The sequence below is a fragment of the Crinia signifera genome, chromosome 6 (assembly GCF_055691185.1).
Source record: "Crinia signifera chromosome 6, ASM5569118v1, whole genome shotgun sequence".
Taxonomy (NCBI): Eukaryota; Metazoa; Chordata; class Amphibia; order Anura; family Myobatrachidae; genus Crinia; species Crinia signifera.
This window is the reverse complement of record NC_139222.1, coordinates 258,792,819-258,812,224: the sequence shown is the minus strand read 5'-3', so window position 1 is coordinate 258,812,224 and position 19,406 is coordinate 258,792,819. Positions and strand designations below refer to the sequence as shown.

At 46.6% G+C, this 19,406-nt stretch overlaps 1 protein-coding gene across 1 annotated transcript in view; it reads right to left on the bottom strand.

Annotated features, from left to right (window-relative positions):
• Positions 1 to 19,406, bottom strand: part of CPXM2 (carboxypeptidase X, M14 family member 2) — a 108,789-nt gene that overhangs the window by 79,640 nt on the left and 9,743 nt on the right. The window contains exons 3-4 of the mRNA XM_083149428.1: positions 5,900 to 5,998; positions 401 to 510 (exon numbers count right to left, since the gene is read on the bottom strand). Coding sequence (XP_083005554.1) covers positions 401 to 510; positions 5,900 to 5,998 — 209 coding nt within the window. The remainder of the gene's footprint in view (positions 1 to 400; positions 511 to 5,899; positions 5,999 to 19,406) is intronic.

Below are 19,406 nucleotides of genomic sequence, written 5' to 3'. Positions count from 1 at the left end.
TATAGCTCATTTTGCAGCAGAGGACCGGTGCTATCCAACGAGCTCGGCCCTGCGTTGCTAGCAGGGCGGAACCGGAGATAACGCTGGGCAAAGCTGCACCGGAGAAGCCCAGCATTCCTGGGGGGGGGGGGGGGGGGGGCGGGCGGTGGGGGGACCTGATTTCTGGGACCCTCCCTGTCATTCCAGGAGGGTAGGCAACCCTGGGTAAATGTATGATTGGATGATTGGACTGGGCATGTTTACATTTTGCTGTATTGTGCTGTCAGCTGCAGTTCTTACAGCACACTATAGTTTTTGCAGAGTAGCAATTGGTCTGGTCACATGATTTCCTGCCCAGGTGCATAGACCGCTCTGAGAATGACATACCTCCACAGTGTTACTATCATAGACGGTTACTCACCTGTATATTAAGGCGCCCTCGGTGAGCTCCTAGGCCATAACGTTTCACCGTAGAAGCGTGGAGCTGGAAGTCTGTTACTTTTAAGGTTTCCAAACCAAGCGGAGGACAGCCTATGGGATAAGGACCAAGCAAGTCAAGATTAAGCAATGGTGAATGAGTAACCCGTTCCCCAGATCAGTCCTCGATGTCTACACGGAGTCCTGCCCTGACTCACAGCACTGAACTGAAATTACGAAATCTTTCCTAGCACAGCATGGCAGATCTGTTAAGCCTGGTGAAGTGATAAAGTTGAAGGTTATAACCAGGGGCGGTGCAAGACATCTCAGCGCCCCAGACGGGGGCAGGAGGGACGGCGCCTCGCCGCTTACCCGCTCGCTGGGGGGATGAGATGCCTTGCACCGGCCCTGCATCTACATATGGGGGTGGGGGGGGGGTGGGGGTGGATTACCGTCTGGGAGGGGGGGTTTGGGCGCCACTTGCTGTTTACCATCATGGGGGGGGATGCGTCATTCGGCGGGCCCCAGGAATGGTGCCACTAACATTTAAAGTCCAGAGGGGGGTGCCAATAGCACCAGGTGGGGGGTGGAAATCGGCACGGATGATGTTGAACAGCTCCACAGGGAGGGCAGTGGTGTCGCTGTCAAGCTCCAGTGGGGGGGGGGGGGGGGGCAGGGTTTACCTACTCCCTGCCGCTGGGATGAATAATGTCTTCTTCCTGCTCTTCAGGCGGGATCTTTCCTCCTGCGACGGGTAGCTGCTTGCTTCAGCTCAGTACCCCCCTCCGGTGGCTGGCGCCCATAGGCAAATGCCTGAAACTGCCTAGTGGTGGCGCCGGCCCTGGTTATAACGCACCAATCAATCAGCTGAGAACTGTCATTTTTCAAAGCTTGCCTGTAACTTGACAGTTAAGAGCTGATCGGTTTTATCACTTCACCAGGTTTAATACATCTTCCCCAGAATCTTGTGTGCTTGGTGATGTTTCTTATGCTCTTGAATATTGAAATAGCTAAATTATCACTGCGCTTGTATGCTGACGTGGCTGAAGTAACCACACATAATTATTTATAAGATAAAAAGAAGAAATTAATATTACTGTATGTATTAAATGTATACATTCACATTCATTTATTATAAAACATAAACTTTATATTGGCACACCTGGCATTTAAAAAAGAAGTCCAAACAAATTCATTCAAAAGAACTCCAATATTATCTCACATTTATTAAGTCAGTTCAGCATGATAATAACAGAGTATTTCCGCACAGTGGATGATATAATGCTGTTGATCCCAATATTTTAGGCAAATAATTTAGTGTCTGTCTAGGAGCATTTGGAACGCAGCTGTTTCATGTGAAGTACTCAGGTTGCTGCGTTTCCTGGTGCTGGTGGCTCCACCCCCTGTGTGCAACATCATAATGTCATGCAGCCAGGAGGATGGGCCGGCACTGCTGATGCGTCTCATTATTATATATTCGTAGCTATAAAGTATTCATACTATTTCCACAGCAACATACATGTCCAGACATTATGGAGTAAATTTGGTACTTCCTCATCTTTGCAGCCACCGCTACGCCAGTTACGTTAGCCGCTACTTAACTGCTACGTAAGGATTTTTAGCAAGGGGTCCGTTACAAATCTGCTCTAGTATAACTCTGTTGACCCAACAACAGGCACCCACACCATGCCTCTTAACTGCCCCGCTTATCGCGGGAACGTCCCGGTATTTTGGGAAGTTCCCGTGTCCCTCCCGGGGTCAGAAATGTCCCGAGGGCGGAGGGGGGCAGTTGGGAGCCCCCCTGTCATCCGTGAATAGACGCATGTGTACAGCGTCTATTCCTGCAGCCAGAGGGGCTGGGGGCATACGGAACTGCTGACCATGCCACCATAGCACCGAAAAAGGGGCGTGGCCTCACAGCTGCGTGCAAGAATAGGCCATATCCCCAAAAATTTGGCACACGCACAAATGTTAGGAGGTATGCCGACACCCAGAATGAGGATGTGGGGCAGTCAAATGGCCATCACCATTGTCCAGCACTATTGTCCCCTCTCGGGTTCGCTTCACTCGCCACACTATGGGCTCGGAGGTTTAATCTAATTGGTTGCTAAGGGCAACATCACCTCTTTTCAATTTTAGAAGCCTTAGAAAATTCACCCCTATAACATTACATATAATGAAGGCAGGAAAAAAATGAGCACAGTAATACAGTACAGTACAATAAGTCCTTAAGCCTGCAAGCATGTCCAAACTGTGGTCCTCCAGCTGTTGTGAAACTACACATCCCAGCATGCCTTGCCACAGTTTTAGCATTCCCTAACAGTAAAACTGTGGCAAGGCATAATGGGACTTGTAGTTTCACAACAGCTGGAGGGCCATAGTTTGGACATGCCTGCTAGTGCAGGAATTTGATGTAATGCGTATGCAGGTTGCTAACGACAACTGGCATATTTCAGGAGACAGTAACATTTTCCATTTACACTTGAGCTGATCTCAGCTTCTACGTAAGGTAAACTGTGGAGCAGATTCTGCAGCCAGAACCAGGAGATATATTTACACAATGGTCCGGGTTAAATAAGCAAAGAAAGTGTGTGGGCTATTAACAATATAAAGAGTGTCATTCATTGCTGCCCCCTATAGGCCATACCTGTAGTAATAATAATAATAATAATATTTAGATGGCACCTTTCTCCTAATGCTGCTTTCACATTGCCTAAACGTTTGAGACCCGGTATTTTGAAACGGTATTTAAAACGGTAAATTACCGTATGCCGTAATGGAGTGGGACAGTAATGAATCAGAAGCTGCTTCAAGTATCTTGAGCCCTGGTCATGTAGGGGTTTGAAAATGAGTAAGCCAGTGGTTCCCAAACTGTGTGCCCAGGCACCCTGCAGTGCTGCAAGACACTGGCAGGGTGCCTTATGTTGGTGGTAAAGGACCAAAACAAATTATTTAAGTGAAAGACAATTAGAACCACGACTTTGTCCACAACCACATAACTGAACCCAAGGGTGACAGGTAAACACAACTTTTGGATTAGGGGTGCCTTTAAAGAAAATGCTGATAATTCAGGGCGCCGTGATTCAAAAAAGTTAATCTTCAGTTAGTGGAGGGGATAGAGATTTGATAGGGTGTCATTTTTTAGAACAAGCCAGAAACCACTTGCAATTTTGCCGATTTTTGATAATGGGAATGTGCGATTTTTTTTTTTAGTACAGCTGCGATTTTTTAGTAACGGGTGCTTCCAGAGCATAACCAGCCCCCGTCCTGGTTTGAGAAAAGCGGGGGAAAACTTGACTTGGGTCCCCCCATATTTCAAAAACCAGCACCAGGCTCTTGGACCGGTTCTGTTTAAAAAATCGCACCCAATTACATTTGCAAATTTGATATGTTTTTTTTTATAAGAAAACTTCTGGATGCCATTTTAAATGTGCAAATTTTTGGTCACACCAAAACTGGCAATTTTTACTGCACACTATTACCTGTCACCATGGGAGTTATATGGCTGGTTGGTTAATAGCCTAGATGAAAATCTCTGTAAGAAATAATGGGGACCGGACGGGGTCCCGACAGTCAGGATCCCGACAGGCATCTACCTGGCATCTACAGGCATTTACCCGACGTCGGGATCCCGACTGTTGAAACACTGACAGCCGGGTTCCCGACGGCCACCTGCTATTTTCCCTCGTGTGGGTCCACGACCCCCATAGAGGGAGAATAGAATAGGTGGCGAGCATAGCGAGCCACCGTGCCCGCAGCGTGGCGAGCCCGCAAGGGGCTTAGTTGCGCTCACCATGCTGTCTGGGTCCGGCCAGTCGGGATCCCAACGTCGTGCTAATGACTGTCGGGATCCCGACTGTCGGACCCCTGTACCACACCCGAAATAATGTTACCCAGCTAAGCACTCTGCCATCCAGTCCACAGTGACAAATGCTACAGAGAGGACCATAACAAGGCATGCGTGGCCGATGCCACTAAATACTTTTTTGCCTAGAGGGCACCCTGCTGTCTGGGGAAGCATCCAGGTTGTCCATGGACACACCCTGACTTCCTACTCTGCTGTGCTCACATGTGCTGGGGAGAGTTACGGCTTTCCTACCAGAAGGGGATCCAGAGTTTACTTACCTAGGCTGGTCGCTAGGGAGAAGGAGGGCCATATGGAGACCTTCCCCTTCTTTAACATGCTCATGGCCTGTAGCCCATGAAATTGGCCGACTTTATTTTTACACTGCAAGTTAGTTATGAGTTTGGACACCTCCTAAATCTAAAGGGTAAAGTTACTAAGATGGGAGTTCTGTTGAAGATGGGATGTTGCCCATAGCAACCAATCATATTCTACTTCTTATTTATTTAGAACCTTCTAGAAGATACTAGATAGAATCTGATTGGCTGCTACGGGAAATATCACAACTTTAACAGATCTCCCATCTTAGTAAATTTATCCTTAAGTGTCTCTGCACATTTTACATCTGCGCACAATCAATTCAGTATAGTTCTATCAAGGATCATCTAGGTGCTCTGTTGAATCAGCCCCACTGAATCAGTCCATCTTTGAACTCATCTGTCTTTGAACTCACCTGTTTACATTTTCTATGTCCTATGGTGTAAAATGATTCTAGGCCTCCATACACACTATGCGATTTGGGGCCGATTTCACCCGATTCTGGAGGATCGGGCCGAGAAATCTAGTGAAATAGGCCCAAATGGTGTATGACATCCAATCAGATCTGGAGGTCGGACGGTCTGCACATAAGATACATCTTATGTGCAGCCGTCAGTGCGGCAGGGAGCGAGGTCCGGGGGAGCGGGACCCTGGTGCGGCAGGCGGGGAATGGAGAGCAGGATCCGGGGTATCGGCAGACGGGGACCGGGGAGCAGGGTCTGATGTAGCGGCAGGCGGGGACTGGAGAACAGGGTCCTGTTCAAAAGACTGGCCGGCCACTGATTGGCTTAGAGGTCAGCCAATCAGCTGCCGCCCAGTCTTCTGAATAGAATTTTTTTCTATTCTCCCGTCGCTCGCCACTACCCTGGACCCTGCTCTCCTACCGCTACCCTGCCTGCAGCTCTACCAGGTTACAAGTGCCAACTCTTATCAAGCTCTGCCGGGGAAGCTCAGGGTAAGTCTGGACTGACTTGTCCAGTAGGGTACATCAACCCATCCCCTAGTGCCTGACCTAGACACTAACCATAGAGATTCGGCAGTATTTCGACCATCGGAATTCCACCATATTGCGACCATAGGGTTGGTAAGTGCCAGGACCCTGACTACGTCCTCCACAGACATGTCTCTCCTGTAATCTTGCTGGTTTTTGCAAACATTTACCAGAAATATCTCATAGATTCCAGAATTAGCCCCTTATTTTTTAAACTCAGAACCGTCCTTTCCCAGAATCCACAGAGACAACAGTGTAGGACAGTCTCCCTGTCTCTGACCTAGTATTACAGACATAGAAGCACATGATACAGACACAACATAATGTCATAGGAAAACATTCTCACGAACTTTCTCTGACATCTTCGGTCCTCTTCTCCTCCGTTACACCATACATAAACTTCTCAGAGATTTTCTTGTTTTTTTCCGTCTTCTTGCTACTGTTTTTGGCTGAGGAAAAAAAAAGACAGATGTGTTATTACTGAGTAGTCGGATCATTATCTCATAAGACCAGGCTGAGAAAGTCACAAACAAACATTGGACAGCTGCACAGGCATGAAATGTGTGGGATATGTTATTGTATTGCAATGTCCTTCACTAACAATAAGCTCCCTTCTATTTTATAATCTTTAGGGCCAGGTGTATGAAGCTTCAAAAAGTGATAAAGCGGAGAGTGGTAAACAACCAGCCGATCAGCTCCTTACTGCCATGTTACAGGCTGGGTTTGAAGGAAAAATGTCAGGTAGGAGCTGATTGGCTGGTTGTTAATCACTCTCCATTTTTATCACTTTTTGAAACTTGATAAATCTCGCCCTTAATATTTTAACAACCTTTTGTGACAAGGATCACAAACATGGGGACTCAGATGAAGTCTTTGTTGTTTATTTTAAAAAGCAGGTCACAGCATAGCAGGCTAAATCTATATGTAGTCTTTATTACAGGCACTCTTAGCATAATAGACGCTTGAAAGGCTCCAATGGTCCCTACATCATAATACCCCTGGCCCATTGCTTTGGTAGCTAATCCAACATCAAGAGCAAGATGACTCTGCCCTGGAAACCCTTATATCAGGAAATTCCAGGTGCTGCTGTTTACACACCTGGGATTCTACTACTGCACCCAAAACCTGGTCTGGATCCTCCACATTGATTTCATGTGGGGGAATGCTGACTCTGCCACACTTCTCCCCCTTAGCTTCAACCACTCTGGTGAAGCTTCACAATTTTCAGACAAGCTCTCAGCCTCACCCACCCCTACTTGTGACATCTGTCCGGGTACACAGCCCTCCATCAATTTCCAGAGGTCGCACACCTCACATTCTTCGTCCTCCTCTAGCTTCACCATAAGGTTGCTTGGAGGATCAGGACCTACAAACCTCCTGGAAAGGGCATCAGAATTGAGGTGCTGTTTCCCTGGATGATGCCTCACCTCAAACTTAAATGGCTGAAAGGCCAAACACCACCGGGTTTTTATGTATCCACTGTAAGGGTGCATGGCCTGTGACCAACAAAAACTCTCCTCCCAGTAAATAATACCTCAAGTACTCAATTACCCACTTAATGGCCAAGTACTCCTGCTCTACAGTTGAATAATAATTTACGGCTGAAGTAGAGGATGGGCTTCTCCTCTCTATCTATGTCTTGGGAAAGGATCGCTCCCAATCCTGTCCCATAGGCATCCGTCTGTAACACAATTTTTTTCTAAAGTCAGGAGCTTGCAAGACAGGCTCGGTACACGAAGATCGTACACATAAATCCTGCCAAGTAGTTCCCACTGGTCTAGACCACGTTATCTTATCTGGGGACTTTTTTTTAAGACATTCGGTTATGAAGCCACTCTAGTGGCGAAATCTCAAATGAACCTGCGATAATATCCCACTAGGCTGAGAAATGTCCTAAGTTGTGACTTACATTTAGGTTTAGACCAGGTGAGGACTGCTTCTACCTTACTAGGCTGAGGTTTAACCTGTCCTCTGCTAACAATGTAGCCCAAATACTTGGCTTCTACCATACCAATGGCACATTTCTCAGGGTTGGCGGTAAACCTTGTAGAGACTTTAAGACAACTTCTGCCTTTGGCAGGTGTGACTCGCTGTCTGAGCTGAAAATAATAATATTGTTTAAGTATACAGCTACATATTCCCTGTGGGGCCACAGCAACTTATACATAGCTCTCTGGTAAGTTGCTGCAGTCATCGCGTTGATCTCTTCCAAAGTCCTGCAGTGATATATTCTCACCAACTGAGTTCCATTGGGCCTCACACTCAGTCTCTTGGGGTGGTTCAGGACCTGAAGCAGCTCTCCCAGATGCCAAACTTTGGTAGTCTCTTATCTCTGGCCCCTGAGTTGCTTCAGTGGCTGACAGTTGGTTGGTGTCATGCCAGGTAACCAGCTCCTGCAGCAATGAAAAGTCACAGCCCAGGATCAGCGGGTAAGGTGGTCTGGGGTTCACCGCCGCTATCACCTTTAATGACCGACCAAGAATGGTCAGGGGTAAGCAGATACGTGGGCACTCCTCCACATTGCCATGCTCACTGCCGGTATCCACCAGTGCCCAGATCTCCCGACCTTCCAACTGTACCAGCACCCGGAACAAGGAGGGCTTTGCTTGGGATACGTGGACGTGGGAGGGTCCGAGGGAGAGCCTCTCCTGTTCACAGGTCCTGGCGCTGATTTGGGAAAAGCAAAGAATATAGCTTAACCAATAATTTAAGATACCAATAATAAAAAGTATATATATAAATTAGATTAACAGCTGCCGCAAAGTGTGAGTGAGCGTGCTGGGTCTCACTTAGAGAATTTGCAAAAAGGAAAAAATGTTTCACACTTGCGCTGCTGGATCTATATTGTTTGCCTGTGAGCTTTGCTGAACAAAAGGACACCTGGAGACACTTATTAATAATGTAACAAAATTTTATGCATATAAAAAGAATTTAGTAATAAAAATAGTACAAACGTATAGTATAAGTTTACACAGATAGAAATATTTTAAAAACAAATACAGTTGTGATAAAGCATGCTCGATAGATTTATATATGGCAGATATCACTCTCCACTGAGGTCACAGATAGATGTTATAGGTAATTAATTTCAAGGAGCGAGGTTTAATGCAGGAAATGCAGCCAGTCTTGTTAGTAGCAAAATAAGCTGTTAGGTGGTGGGAGGGGGTTGCGGGAAGCACAAGCCAAAGCCGATGGTTAAAGGCAGATAAAGTAGACACAGAGGACAAGTAGCGTGACACCTTTTAGCGTATGTAGCGCAGATGGAATATTTCAGGAGACGCACTTTCGTCCTAGACAGTATGCTCACCCTCCTTGAGATGGATAGCCGGAGGGGCCGGGGAGCACAATGGTTAGTGCGGCTCAACCCGGTGCACCTGGTGATGCTGTGTCTGCAGCTCTGACGGGGAACCCGGAAGTGTCGGGGGCTCGACCCGGAGCAAAGGCTTGGTGACGTCCGCCGGAGAAGGGTTCCGATAGGCTGCCGGCTGGGGTTGGAAGCCGTAGGCAGCGCCGGATGGTGGGTGTTGTAGCAGGCTGGATGCGGTCGGGCTCACTTGGTAGCGTGAGCCAGCTCCAAGATGGAGAGAGTGTGACTTCAGAAGTGGGAGGTTTCTGCAGAGTAGCGGAAGTAGGCGTCAACGCGTTTCGTACCCTTGGAAACGGGAACTTTCTCAAGACAACTCAGATTGTCTTGAGAAAGTTCCCGTTTCCAAGGGTACGAAACGCGTTGACGCCTACTTCCGCTACTCTGCAGAAACCCCCCACTTCTGAAGTCACACTCTCTCCATCTTGGAGCTGGCTCACGCTACCAACTGAGCCCGACCGCAGCCAGCCTGCTACAACACCCACCATCCGGCGCTGCCTACGGCTTCCAACCCCAGCCGGCAGCCTATCGGAGCCCTTCTCCGGCGGACGTCACCAAGCCTTTGCTCCGGGTCGAGCCCCCGACACTTCCGGGTTCCCCGTCAGAGCTGCAGACACAACATCCCCACGTGCACCGGGTTGAGCCGCACAAACCATCGTGCTCCCCGGCCCCTCCAGCTATTCATCTCAAGGAGGGTGAGCATACTGTCTAGGACGAAAGTGCGTCTCCTGAAATATTCCATCTGCGCTACATACGCTAAAAGGTGTCACGCTACTTGTCCTCTGTGTCTACTTTATCTGCCTTTAACCATCGGCTTTGGCTTGTGCTTCCCGCAACCCCCCTCCCACCACCTAACAGCTTATTTTGCTACTAACAAGACTGGCTGCATTTCCTGCATTAAACCTCGCTCCTTGAAATTAATTACCTATAACATCTATCTGTGACCTCAGTGGAGAGTGATATCTGCCATATATAAATCTATCGAGCATGCTTTATCACAACTGTATTTGTTTTTAAAATATTTCTATCTGTGTAAACTTATACTATACGTTTGTACTATTTTTATTACTAAATTCTTTTTATATGCATAAAATTTTGTTACATTATTAATAAGTGTCTCCAGGTGTCCTTTTGTTCAGCAAAGCTCACAGGCAAACAATATAGATCCAGCAGCGCAAGTGTGAAACATTTTTTCCTTTCTGCTTGGGATACACCCGAAGCTGCCATGCTGACCAATGGGCGAGCTGTTTTCCTGCACTACAATCCATTGGCTCTTCTTGTTTCGGGCAGTCCCGCCGTACATGACCAAGTGAGCAGCACTGAAAACATACCAAGAGAGGCGGAGCCATTGGTTTAACCACGGGGACCCAAGTTCTGGGCTTCAGTATTGGCACGTAGCCTGACCTGGCTTTTTTCAGCTTTCCCAGCATCAGGTACCGCTCAATCACCACTGCCAACTCCTCAAATGTCTGGGGGTCAGTCTGAAGAGCCCACTGCTCCACTGAGCTGTCTAGCACCCTCATAGCCTGGTCCAGTGTGACTATCTCCACAATCCTCACTGCTGAGTTTTTATCCTGCTGCAACCAGCTGCCAGCCGGGCTAGTTTAGCCAGCTGAATCCTGGGAGACTCAGAGCCCTCCAGCCACCAGTCATGGAACTCCAGTCATGGACTTTGCTGGGCCTCATCACTCCAATCCTGTCAAGTATAACCTTTTTCAGGCTAGGATAGAGCGTTATAGAAGGGCATGGGGCGCTTAGTGATATATTGTAAACAATGAAATAGACCGAAAATTTAAAACAAACAATTCATGCACAAACACTGAAAAATTAGTGAAATAAAATAAAACATGTAAAAGAATAATAATGAATCACCTCCCGGGGGTGTAAATTAAGACCAATAAATCATATTAAACAGTAGCACACTTGCTCACTGCAATGGTGCACTCAATGTGTAAGTGTCCTAAAGTTCTTAATTCAATAAAATTCCTTAGTTGGAAATACTGTATATACTCCAGATATGAATAAACTGGCCAACAGCTGGTTAAAGCGTCACACAGGGGTATCTGTTTTTATGCGGTCAGGGTAGTGAAATGGTTTACCTCCAAAGACAGATGAATGTAGGATAGGAGTATGTCTCTGCCACAGTCATATACACATACGCTCGCCCCGATTTTCCGTACTGGGATCGGGGTTTGATGACGTCTACATCAGGCCCCGCTCCCAGAAGTGCTTCTGACAGTCTCCTCTCCGGGGTTCTCCTAGAATGTATCCTAATTCTTTATAATGGGTACGCCTGCACAGTACCACTTCCCTTATATCCTAGTTCCTCTTCCACAGTGCTACTGCACATGTATCCTGGTGCTGGATGTGCAGGATGTCACAGGAAATCATGGTGAAATGTTGGCAGCTATAAAGCTTTCAGTAAACCGGAAATTCTTTATTGCAGAATACCCTGGAGATATTATTTAACATTAGCTATAATATTGTGCTGACACACTGATACTAACTCTGTCAATCAAACCTCTGCTGTATGTATGAAATCTTATACACGCTTGAAGACCTTTATTCTTTTAATTGCATGCCTTGTCACCCATAATTATATCTGTTTATAAGACGTGTAGTCCTGAGTGCATAATGATAAAGTAACTGTTCTCACAGATAGATAGATAGATAGATAGATAGATAGATAGATAGATAGATAGATAGATAGATAGATAGATAGATAGTGGGTAGTCAATCTCTTATGAATAGTATAAAGCAGTCCAATCTCACGTGGCTAGTGTATAGCATTCCACCAATCTCAGGTGGCTAGTGTATAGCATTCTTCCAATTTCAGTGGGTTAGTTTAAAGCATGCATCCAGTCTCTGGAGACTAATGTACAGCAGTCTTCTTATGTCTGAGGGCTAATATATAATAGTCATCCATTTTTAGGTGGCTAGTGTATACTAGTCCAAGATTCTAGTGTGACTAGTGTATAGTATACCTCCAATCTTAGGGTAGTTAGTGTATAGCAGTTATTCAGTCCTCGGTAGTTCTTGTGAAGCATTTCTCCAGTCTTGGGTAGTTAGTGTATAGCAGTTATTCAGTCCTGGGTAGTTACTGTGAAGCAGTTCTCCAGTCTTGAGTAGTTAGTGTATTGCAGTTCTCCAGTCTAAGGTAGCTAGTGTATAGCAGTTATTCAGTCTTGGGTAGTTAGTGTATAGCAGTTATTCAGTCTTGGGTAGTTAGTGTATTGCAGTTCTCCAGTCTTGGGTAGCTAGTGTATAGCAGTTATTCAGTCTCGGGTAGCTAGTGTATAGCAGTTATTCAGTCTTGGGTAGCTAGTGTATAGCAGTTCTCCAGTCTTAGGTAGTTAGTGTATTGCAGTTCTCCAGTCTTGGGTAGCTAGTGTATAGCAGTTATTCAGTCTTGGGTAGTTAGTGTATTGCAGTTCTCCAGTCTTGGGTAGCTAGTGTATAGCAGTTATTCAGTCTTGGGTAACTAGTGTATAGCAGTTATTCAGTCTTGGGTAGCTAGTGTATAGCAGTTCTCCAGTCTTAGGTAGTTAGTGTATTGCAGTTCTCCAGTCTTGGGTAACTAGTGTATAGCAGTTCTCCAGTCTTGGGTAGCTAGTGTATAGCAGTTATTCAGTCTTGGGTAGTTAGTGTATTGCAGTTCTCCAGTCTTGGGTAGCTAGTGTATAGCAGTTATTCAGTCTCGGGTAGCTAGTGTATAGCAGTTATTCAGTCTCGGGTAGCTAGTGTATAGCAGTTATTCAGTCTCGGGTAGCTAGTGTATAGCAGTTCTCCAGTCTTGGGTAGCTAGTGTATAGCAGTTCTCCAGTCTTGGGTAGTTAGTGTATTGCAGTTCTCCAGTCTTGGGTAGCTAGTGTATAGCAGTTATTCAGTCTCGGGTAGCTAGTGTATAGCAGTTATTCAGTCTCGGGTAGCTAGTGTATAGCAGTTATTCAGTCTCGGGTAGCTACTGTATAGCAGTTATTCAGTCTTGGGTAGCTAGTGTATAGCAGTTCTCCAGTCTTAGGTAGTTAGTGTTATGCAGTTCTCCAGTCTTGGGTAACTAGTGTATAGCAGTTCTCCAGTCTTGGGTAGTTAGTGTATAGCAGTTAGTCAGTCCTGGGTAGTTCTTGTGAAGCATTTCTCCAGTCTTGGGTAGTTAGTGTATTGTAGTTCTCCAGTCTTAGGTAGTTAGTGTATAGCAGTTATTCAGTCTCGGGTAGCTAGTGTATAGCAGTTATTCAGTCTTGAGGTAACTAGTCTATAGCAGTTATTCAGTCTTGGGTAACTAGTTAATAGTAGTTTTCCAGTCTTGGGTGGTTAGTGTATACCAGTTCTCCAGTCTTAGGTGGTTAGTGTATAGCAGTTCTACGGTCTTGGGTGGTTAATGTATAGCAGTTATCTGGTCTTGGGTAACTGGTGTATTGCAGTTCTCCAGTCTTAGGTGGCTAGTGTATAGCAGTTCTCCGGTCTCAGGAAGCTTATGTATAGCAATTATCCAGTCTCTGGTAGCTAGTGCATAGCAATTCTCCAGTCTCCAGTCCCTGAAGCTTGTGTATAGCAGTTCTCCAGTCTTGGGTAGCTGGTGTATTGCAGTTCTCCAGACCCAGATAGCTAGTGTATAGTACTCCTTCAGTCTCAAGTAGCTGTGTATAACATTCCTCCAAACACAAGATACTAGTGTATAGCAATCCTCAAATATGTGATGGTTAGTGTATATCTTAGCTCTAAACTGTGATAGCTAGCACCACGGGTTGCTAATAAGAAAATAAGATACAAGATAAAACCAGGTTTGCCTACTTTTAAAGTCTCCTCTCTGGGAGAAGCCAGGAGAGGAGACTGTCAGCAGCACTTCAGGCGGCGGGGCCTGATGTAGACATCATCAAGCCCGCCCACCAGTACTGCAAATCACGTAATTTGCGGGACTTCCAGGAGGGGCAGGGCTACATGACAATTTGCATCTTTAGAGCCTCCCAAAAAGCTGCAGTAATTTGCTGCTGCGGCCAGGGATATTCAGGGGTGCCGCCGGTATCCGGGAGGGTTGCCCACCTTTCCAGGAGGGGGACCCGATTTTCTGGAGCCTCCTGGCAATTCCGGGAGGGTAGGCAACACTGGTTAAAACATGGATCAGTGATATCACTGTTCTCTAATTAATTGATACAGTAGGCTTCATTCTCATTAATAATGCTTTGTTACAATCCTGATTAAACTCATAGTATTTGGGGACTTATATCTGTCTCCTCATCTGGACCGTGAGAGCTCTCTGTTTGCTGAATGCACTGTCTGGAAGTGTGAGCTGCTGACAGGTTGCACTCTGTGCTGATTAGCCACCTGTGTGAATTCACCAAGTCTCTTCATGTTGAGCCTGCACAACAGTCATTGATTATTGTTCATGATGTTGCTGTTCAACAAGACTCCAGTGTTCACAAGACACACCTGCCCAAGATCACAAAACCTGTGGCCATTACTGAGTGCTCACTTTTTACACCGTCCTTGAGTTCAACTACAAATCCAGGCACAGGCACCGCAGTTCTGGTCAGCTGACCACCCAGAGACCAATCCTGATCCACTTCTCTGTCATGTGATTCTCAATCATCAGCAAGCCAGGGGTCAGCAGTCTCATTGACAGTGCTTTGTTGTACAATCCCTATATGCAGTCTGCTATCCTGCTCCTGGTTGTCAAAGACTCCTATTTAATAACCATCCGTAGCCCCGCCTGGCTCCCACATCTAGCCTGTGTAGCTGTACCGCTGTCCATACCGGTGTTCCCAGGTAGCAGTCCTACAGCGCAAGGCTGTGCTCATTGGTACATCCTGGTGACCTACACTGCACTCTGCTCATAGGTTCAATCCCAGTAACCTGCACCTGCTGTGCTCAGGTCATCGGTTCCACCTGCAGTGGTCTGCTCAGCCAGCTGGCCTGCATCCTACAAGCCCCACTCAAGGTATGGCAACTACACTGTGGCTGGCCTACATTCTTCCAGAACACTGTATTAACAACTAGCTGGCCTACATTCATCCTGAACACCGTATTAACAACTAGCTGGCCTGCATTCTCCCAGCTCACCACTAGTACGCGTGTGTGACTGGCCTGCATTCTCCCAGAACATCCTGCAGCACAGAACATTCCGATCTTTACAGTAGCTGGACTGTACTCTTCCAGCTACTTACCATTGTACTGGTCAGTTTCATTATTATTGCCAATAACTGAACTGCCTTACTGTGTTTACCCATATGCATGAATAAATCATTTTATAAGACCTGCTACCTTCATTATCAGCTCTTCAAGTCTGGGCCCCGTACTCCAGGCTCGTCTGGGTTCATAATAAACCCAACCTATGACAGGCTTCAGTGAGCAAAGCATACCTACCAACATTGGAGAGACTGAAAGAGGGACGGCGCGCACCTGAAATTTCAGGGGCGTGGCCTATACTCGATATGCTCCCGTGAGGCCAAACCCCATTTTCACCGCTGTGGGGGCCTGTCGGCCCCAGGAGGGACACTGGAAAAACCAGGATGTTCCCAAGAAAAGTGGGACAGTTGGGAGGTATGAGCAAAGTGGGTTCCTCCACTGAGTAAGAGACAGGTACACTGGCAGAGCTACATTAGTTGCTAATGGAGCATGAATGCAAGATGATGCTTTTCATTATCATACACAATGGGCCTTATTCTGGTTCATTCGCTCGGAAGTGTGCACACACCATTGCGAATGACGCAAACCCCACCTTGCGAATGGTTTGCCCGCACCACCCATTCGCACACTGAATTCGTTTGCAAGGCTTGCGAACGGATGTTTTACATGAACATCCAATCGCATGCCAGTGGGAACCTCCCCATCTTTCAATGTAGACTACCATCGAATGATGGCGACGGTGCACGCATATGTAAGGGTGGCCCAGACCACTTGTACATATGAGCGAAGAATGCAGGGAATTGGGCGGACAGCTGACATCCGCCTATTTCAGCTGTCCTCCCCCTGCACGTGCGTCACGGCTGCATTACCATATGTACGCCCAGCATTTTAATGAAAACACCCCTGGGAGTGTGTACTCGGCGAGTTCTCACGCACTTGGAGTATACAAATGCACAGAAATGCTGCTGCGCAAAGGCAAAACATCACTCCCCCTTGCGAATTCACGTCCAAGCGCATGAACCAGAATAAGGCCCAATAAGTAGAATTTGTGGAGCTTTTGCAGGTCGATGTAATTTTGTATCTAATCTCAAGTCAAATAAAGAACTTGGTACTTGTGTATTATAGCGGCGCCCATCGCATCGCATACCATAAGGCATGCGATGGTATGCGATGCAACGAGATATCGCGCAATATTGTACAATGTCATACAATTTTGAAATTGTATGACATTGTGTATGGCATACAACGCCATACAATGCGATGCGATTAAAAATTGTATAAGCACCCTAATGGGTGCTTACAATGGGAAATGCACCCCCACGCCACCCCCCCACTATAAACGCGAACCCGAAGCGTGGCGAGCGTAGCCCGCCCGCAAGGGGCGGCGGTACGCGTCCTCCGACCTTTTCATACCCCCACTATCCACGTCGGCGTGGAGTTGAGAATAGAAAGTGTGGCGAGCACAGCGAGCCCTGCGAGGTGACACGGATACCTTCACAGGTATCGGCGTCCCCTCGCGGGCTTCACAGGTATCCGCGTCCCCTCACGGGGATCGCTGCGTTCGCTATGCTTCGGGTACGGTGGCTCGCTGCGCTCGCCACACTTTCTATTCTCAACTCCACGCCGACATAGATAGTGGGGGAATGAAAAGGTCGGAGGACGCGTACCGCCGCCCCTTGCGGGCTCGCTGCGCTCGCTACGCTTCGGGTTCACGTTTATAGTATTGGCAGAGTGTATATAAGTACGTGCAGTGTGGTTGTTAGACCTCACACTTAGAAGATATAACCAGTTTGAAGGGTTTATTCAAGTGGCAGGCTTGTAGGTTACAACAGTACTTCATGTGTTAACTTCAAGCAGTAATACAACTTGTACATTTGGTAACGACAGTCTCTGGTTGTTACTTAGCTGTAGCGTTTTGGCGCGTGCAGGGTAAATGACAGTCTGCTGGTTTACGCTGCGGTATCTCTCCCAGTCTCGCTGCTGCCAATGATGACTGATCTCCCTGTGCAAAAGGTCACGCTGGTAACGGGTTTACAGCGGGGGCTTGCTCCTATGCGCTCCGGTGCACGTGGAGCTACAAACAGCATGGACGGAGTCACACACGATCTGAGGCACACACTAACGCGGGGACTTCCTCACAGGAAGGAGTAACGCTGCCAGCAGGGTCAGGGGTCTCTGCCCTGCTATTCGCTTAAGCGACCTGTCACTCAGGGTGACGCTTAACTACGTTGGCTGCAAGGGGGAAAGGGAAGACTGTAAGTCTCACACTAAGCAGTGTATGCGGAGACAGGCGCTGAGCGCTGCAATCTAACACTCCCCCTCGCTTAAGGCTGTCTTCGGCTACATAAAAGAACTCAATACAATGCTTTGTCCTTTTGTAATACCTGTAACCGAAAATATGGTTAGAGAGAAAAAAAGACATTCAGAACATCAAAAACTTCAAATCAACATTTTTGAACTTAGACAAGTCCACAGTCCTTCACGAACTTAGTAAGCAAGTTTCCCGACAGTCCTTTAGTAAGCATGTCAGCGACATTCTGTTCACTTGCAATGTATTCAACATCGATGGACTTGTTCTCCACTAGTTCTCTGATGAAGTGATGTCTTATCGCGATGTGCTTTGACCTTCCATGGTGCTTGGTAGTACAGGAAAGATCTATTGCTCCCCTGTTATCACATGCGATACTGATAGTCTCTTCTTCATAAAGTAGACCTAACTCACACAAAGTCTCTTTGATCCAGAGTGCTTCTTTTGATGTCTCTGTAAGAGCCATGTATTCGGCCTCGGTTGTTGAGAGAGCAACGGTCGGTTGTTTTCTACTCGCCCAACTAACTGCTGCTCCGGCCAGTGTGAACAGGTAACCGGTGTGGGAACGACGATCATCTTCATCTGCTCCCCAGTCGGCATCGCAGAAGACTTTCAAATTTGAATTGCTTGTCTTGGCGAATTTTAATTTCAAGGAACTTGTACCTTTTAGGTATCTCAGAATCCTCTTCACTGCGATCCAGTGTTGTCTTCCAGGATTTATTGCAAATTGGCTCACCCGACTGACTGCATGAGTGATGTCTGGACGAGTTCCAATGCTTGCATACATAAGACTTCCAACCACGTTCTTGTAAGGGACATCTTGCATTTCCTCTATTTCTTCTTGTGTGGTTGGTGACATACTTTTTGTAATCTTGACGCTTTTGTCAATTGGTGTATTCACTGACTTGGAGTCTGCCATCCCATACTTCAAGATTGTTGCCTCGATGTACGTTTGTTGGTCGACTGTGACTGTTCCCTTTTGCAAGTTTTGAACAATCCTCATGCCCAACAGATGATTGGCTGGACCTAAGTCTTTCAACTTGAATCTCTGTTTCAGTTGATCTCTCACACTTGTGATGTGATCTTCGTGACCTGCTATAAGTATATCATCCACATAGACTGCTATGATGAACAACTTTTCTCCCAGAGTTTTGTGATAAAGGCAGTGGTCAGTCTCTGATCTAATAAAATTCATTTCAAGCAGTACTGTGTCCAATTTTATGTACCAGCAACGACCACTCTGCTTTAGGCCATATATGGATTTCTTCAGAAGACACACTTTCTCTGTCTGAAGTTCATTCTCATCATAATGATCTGGTGATTCCATATAGATCTCTTCAAGTAGTTCTCCATTTAGAAACGCTGAATCGAAGTCTAATTGGTATAGCAGTAAGTCTTGTAAAGTGGCGACTGCAATTACTAATCTGAGAGTGTTATACCTCGCAACAGGTGAGTATATCTCCCCATAGTCAATTCCGGATCTCTGTGTGTATCCCTTAGCAACAAGACGGGCTTTGTAACGGGCAACTTCTCCGTCTGAATTTAACTTCTTGCAGAAGACCCATTTGTTCTTGACTGTCTTGCGGTTGCTTGGCCTATTTACTATGGTCCAAGTATCGTTCTCTCTCAGTGCTGATAACTCTGTGTCAATTGCAGATTTCCATTTCGCCCAATCACTGCACGCTTTCGCTTCTTGAATACTCTGAGGTTCACTGAAAGCAATATTCGCATATTCTTCCTCATATCTTCTGGCTGGTATGCCCTTGTTTCTTCTCACAGAAGCTCTTTTAGTTGGTTCGCTTCCTTCTTCAGTATTTTCTGTTGCAGGTATGCTTTCTATTTCACATACCTCTACTAGTGCTTGCTTTTCTTGCTCTTTTGCTTTTGTGGGTGATGCTGTTTCTTGAAATATCACATCTCTTGATTTCAGGAGACGTCTGTTCTCTGCATCCCAGAGCCTGTACCCTTTGCTCTCCTCACAATAGCCTAGCAATATGCACTGTCTTGATTTTGGGTCAAGTTTCTTCCTTCTCTCTTTTGGTATATGTGCATAAGCTCT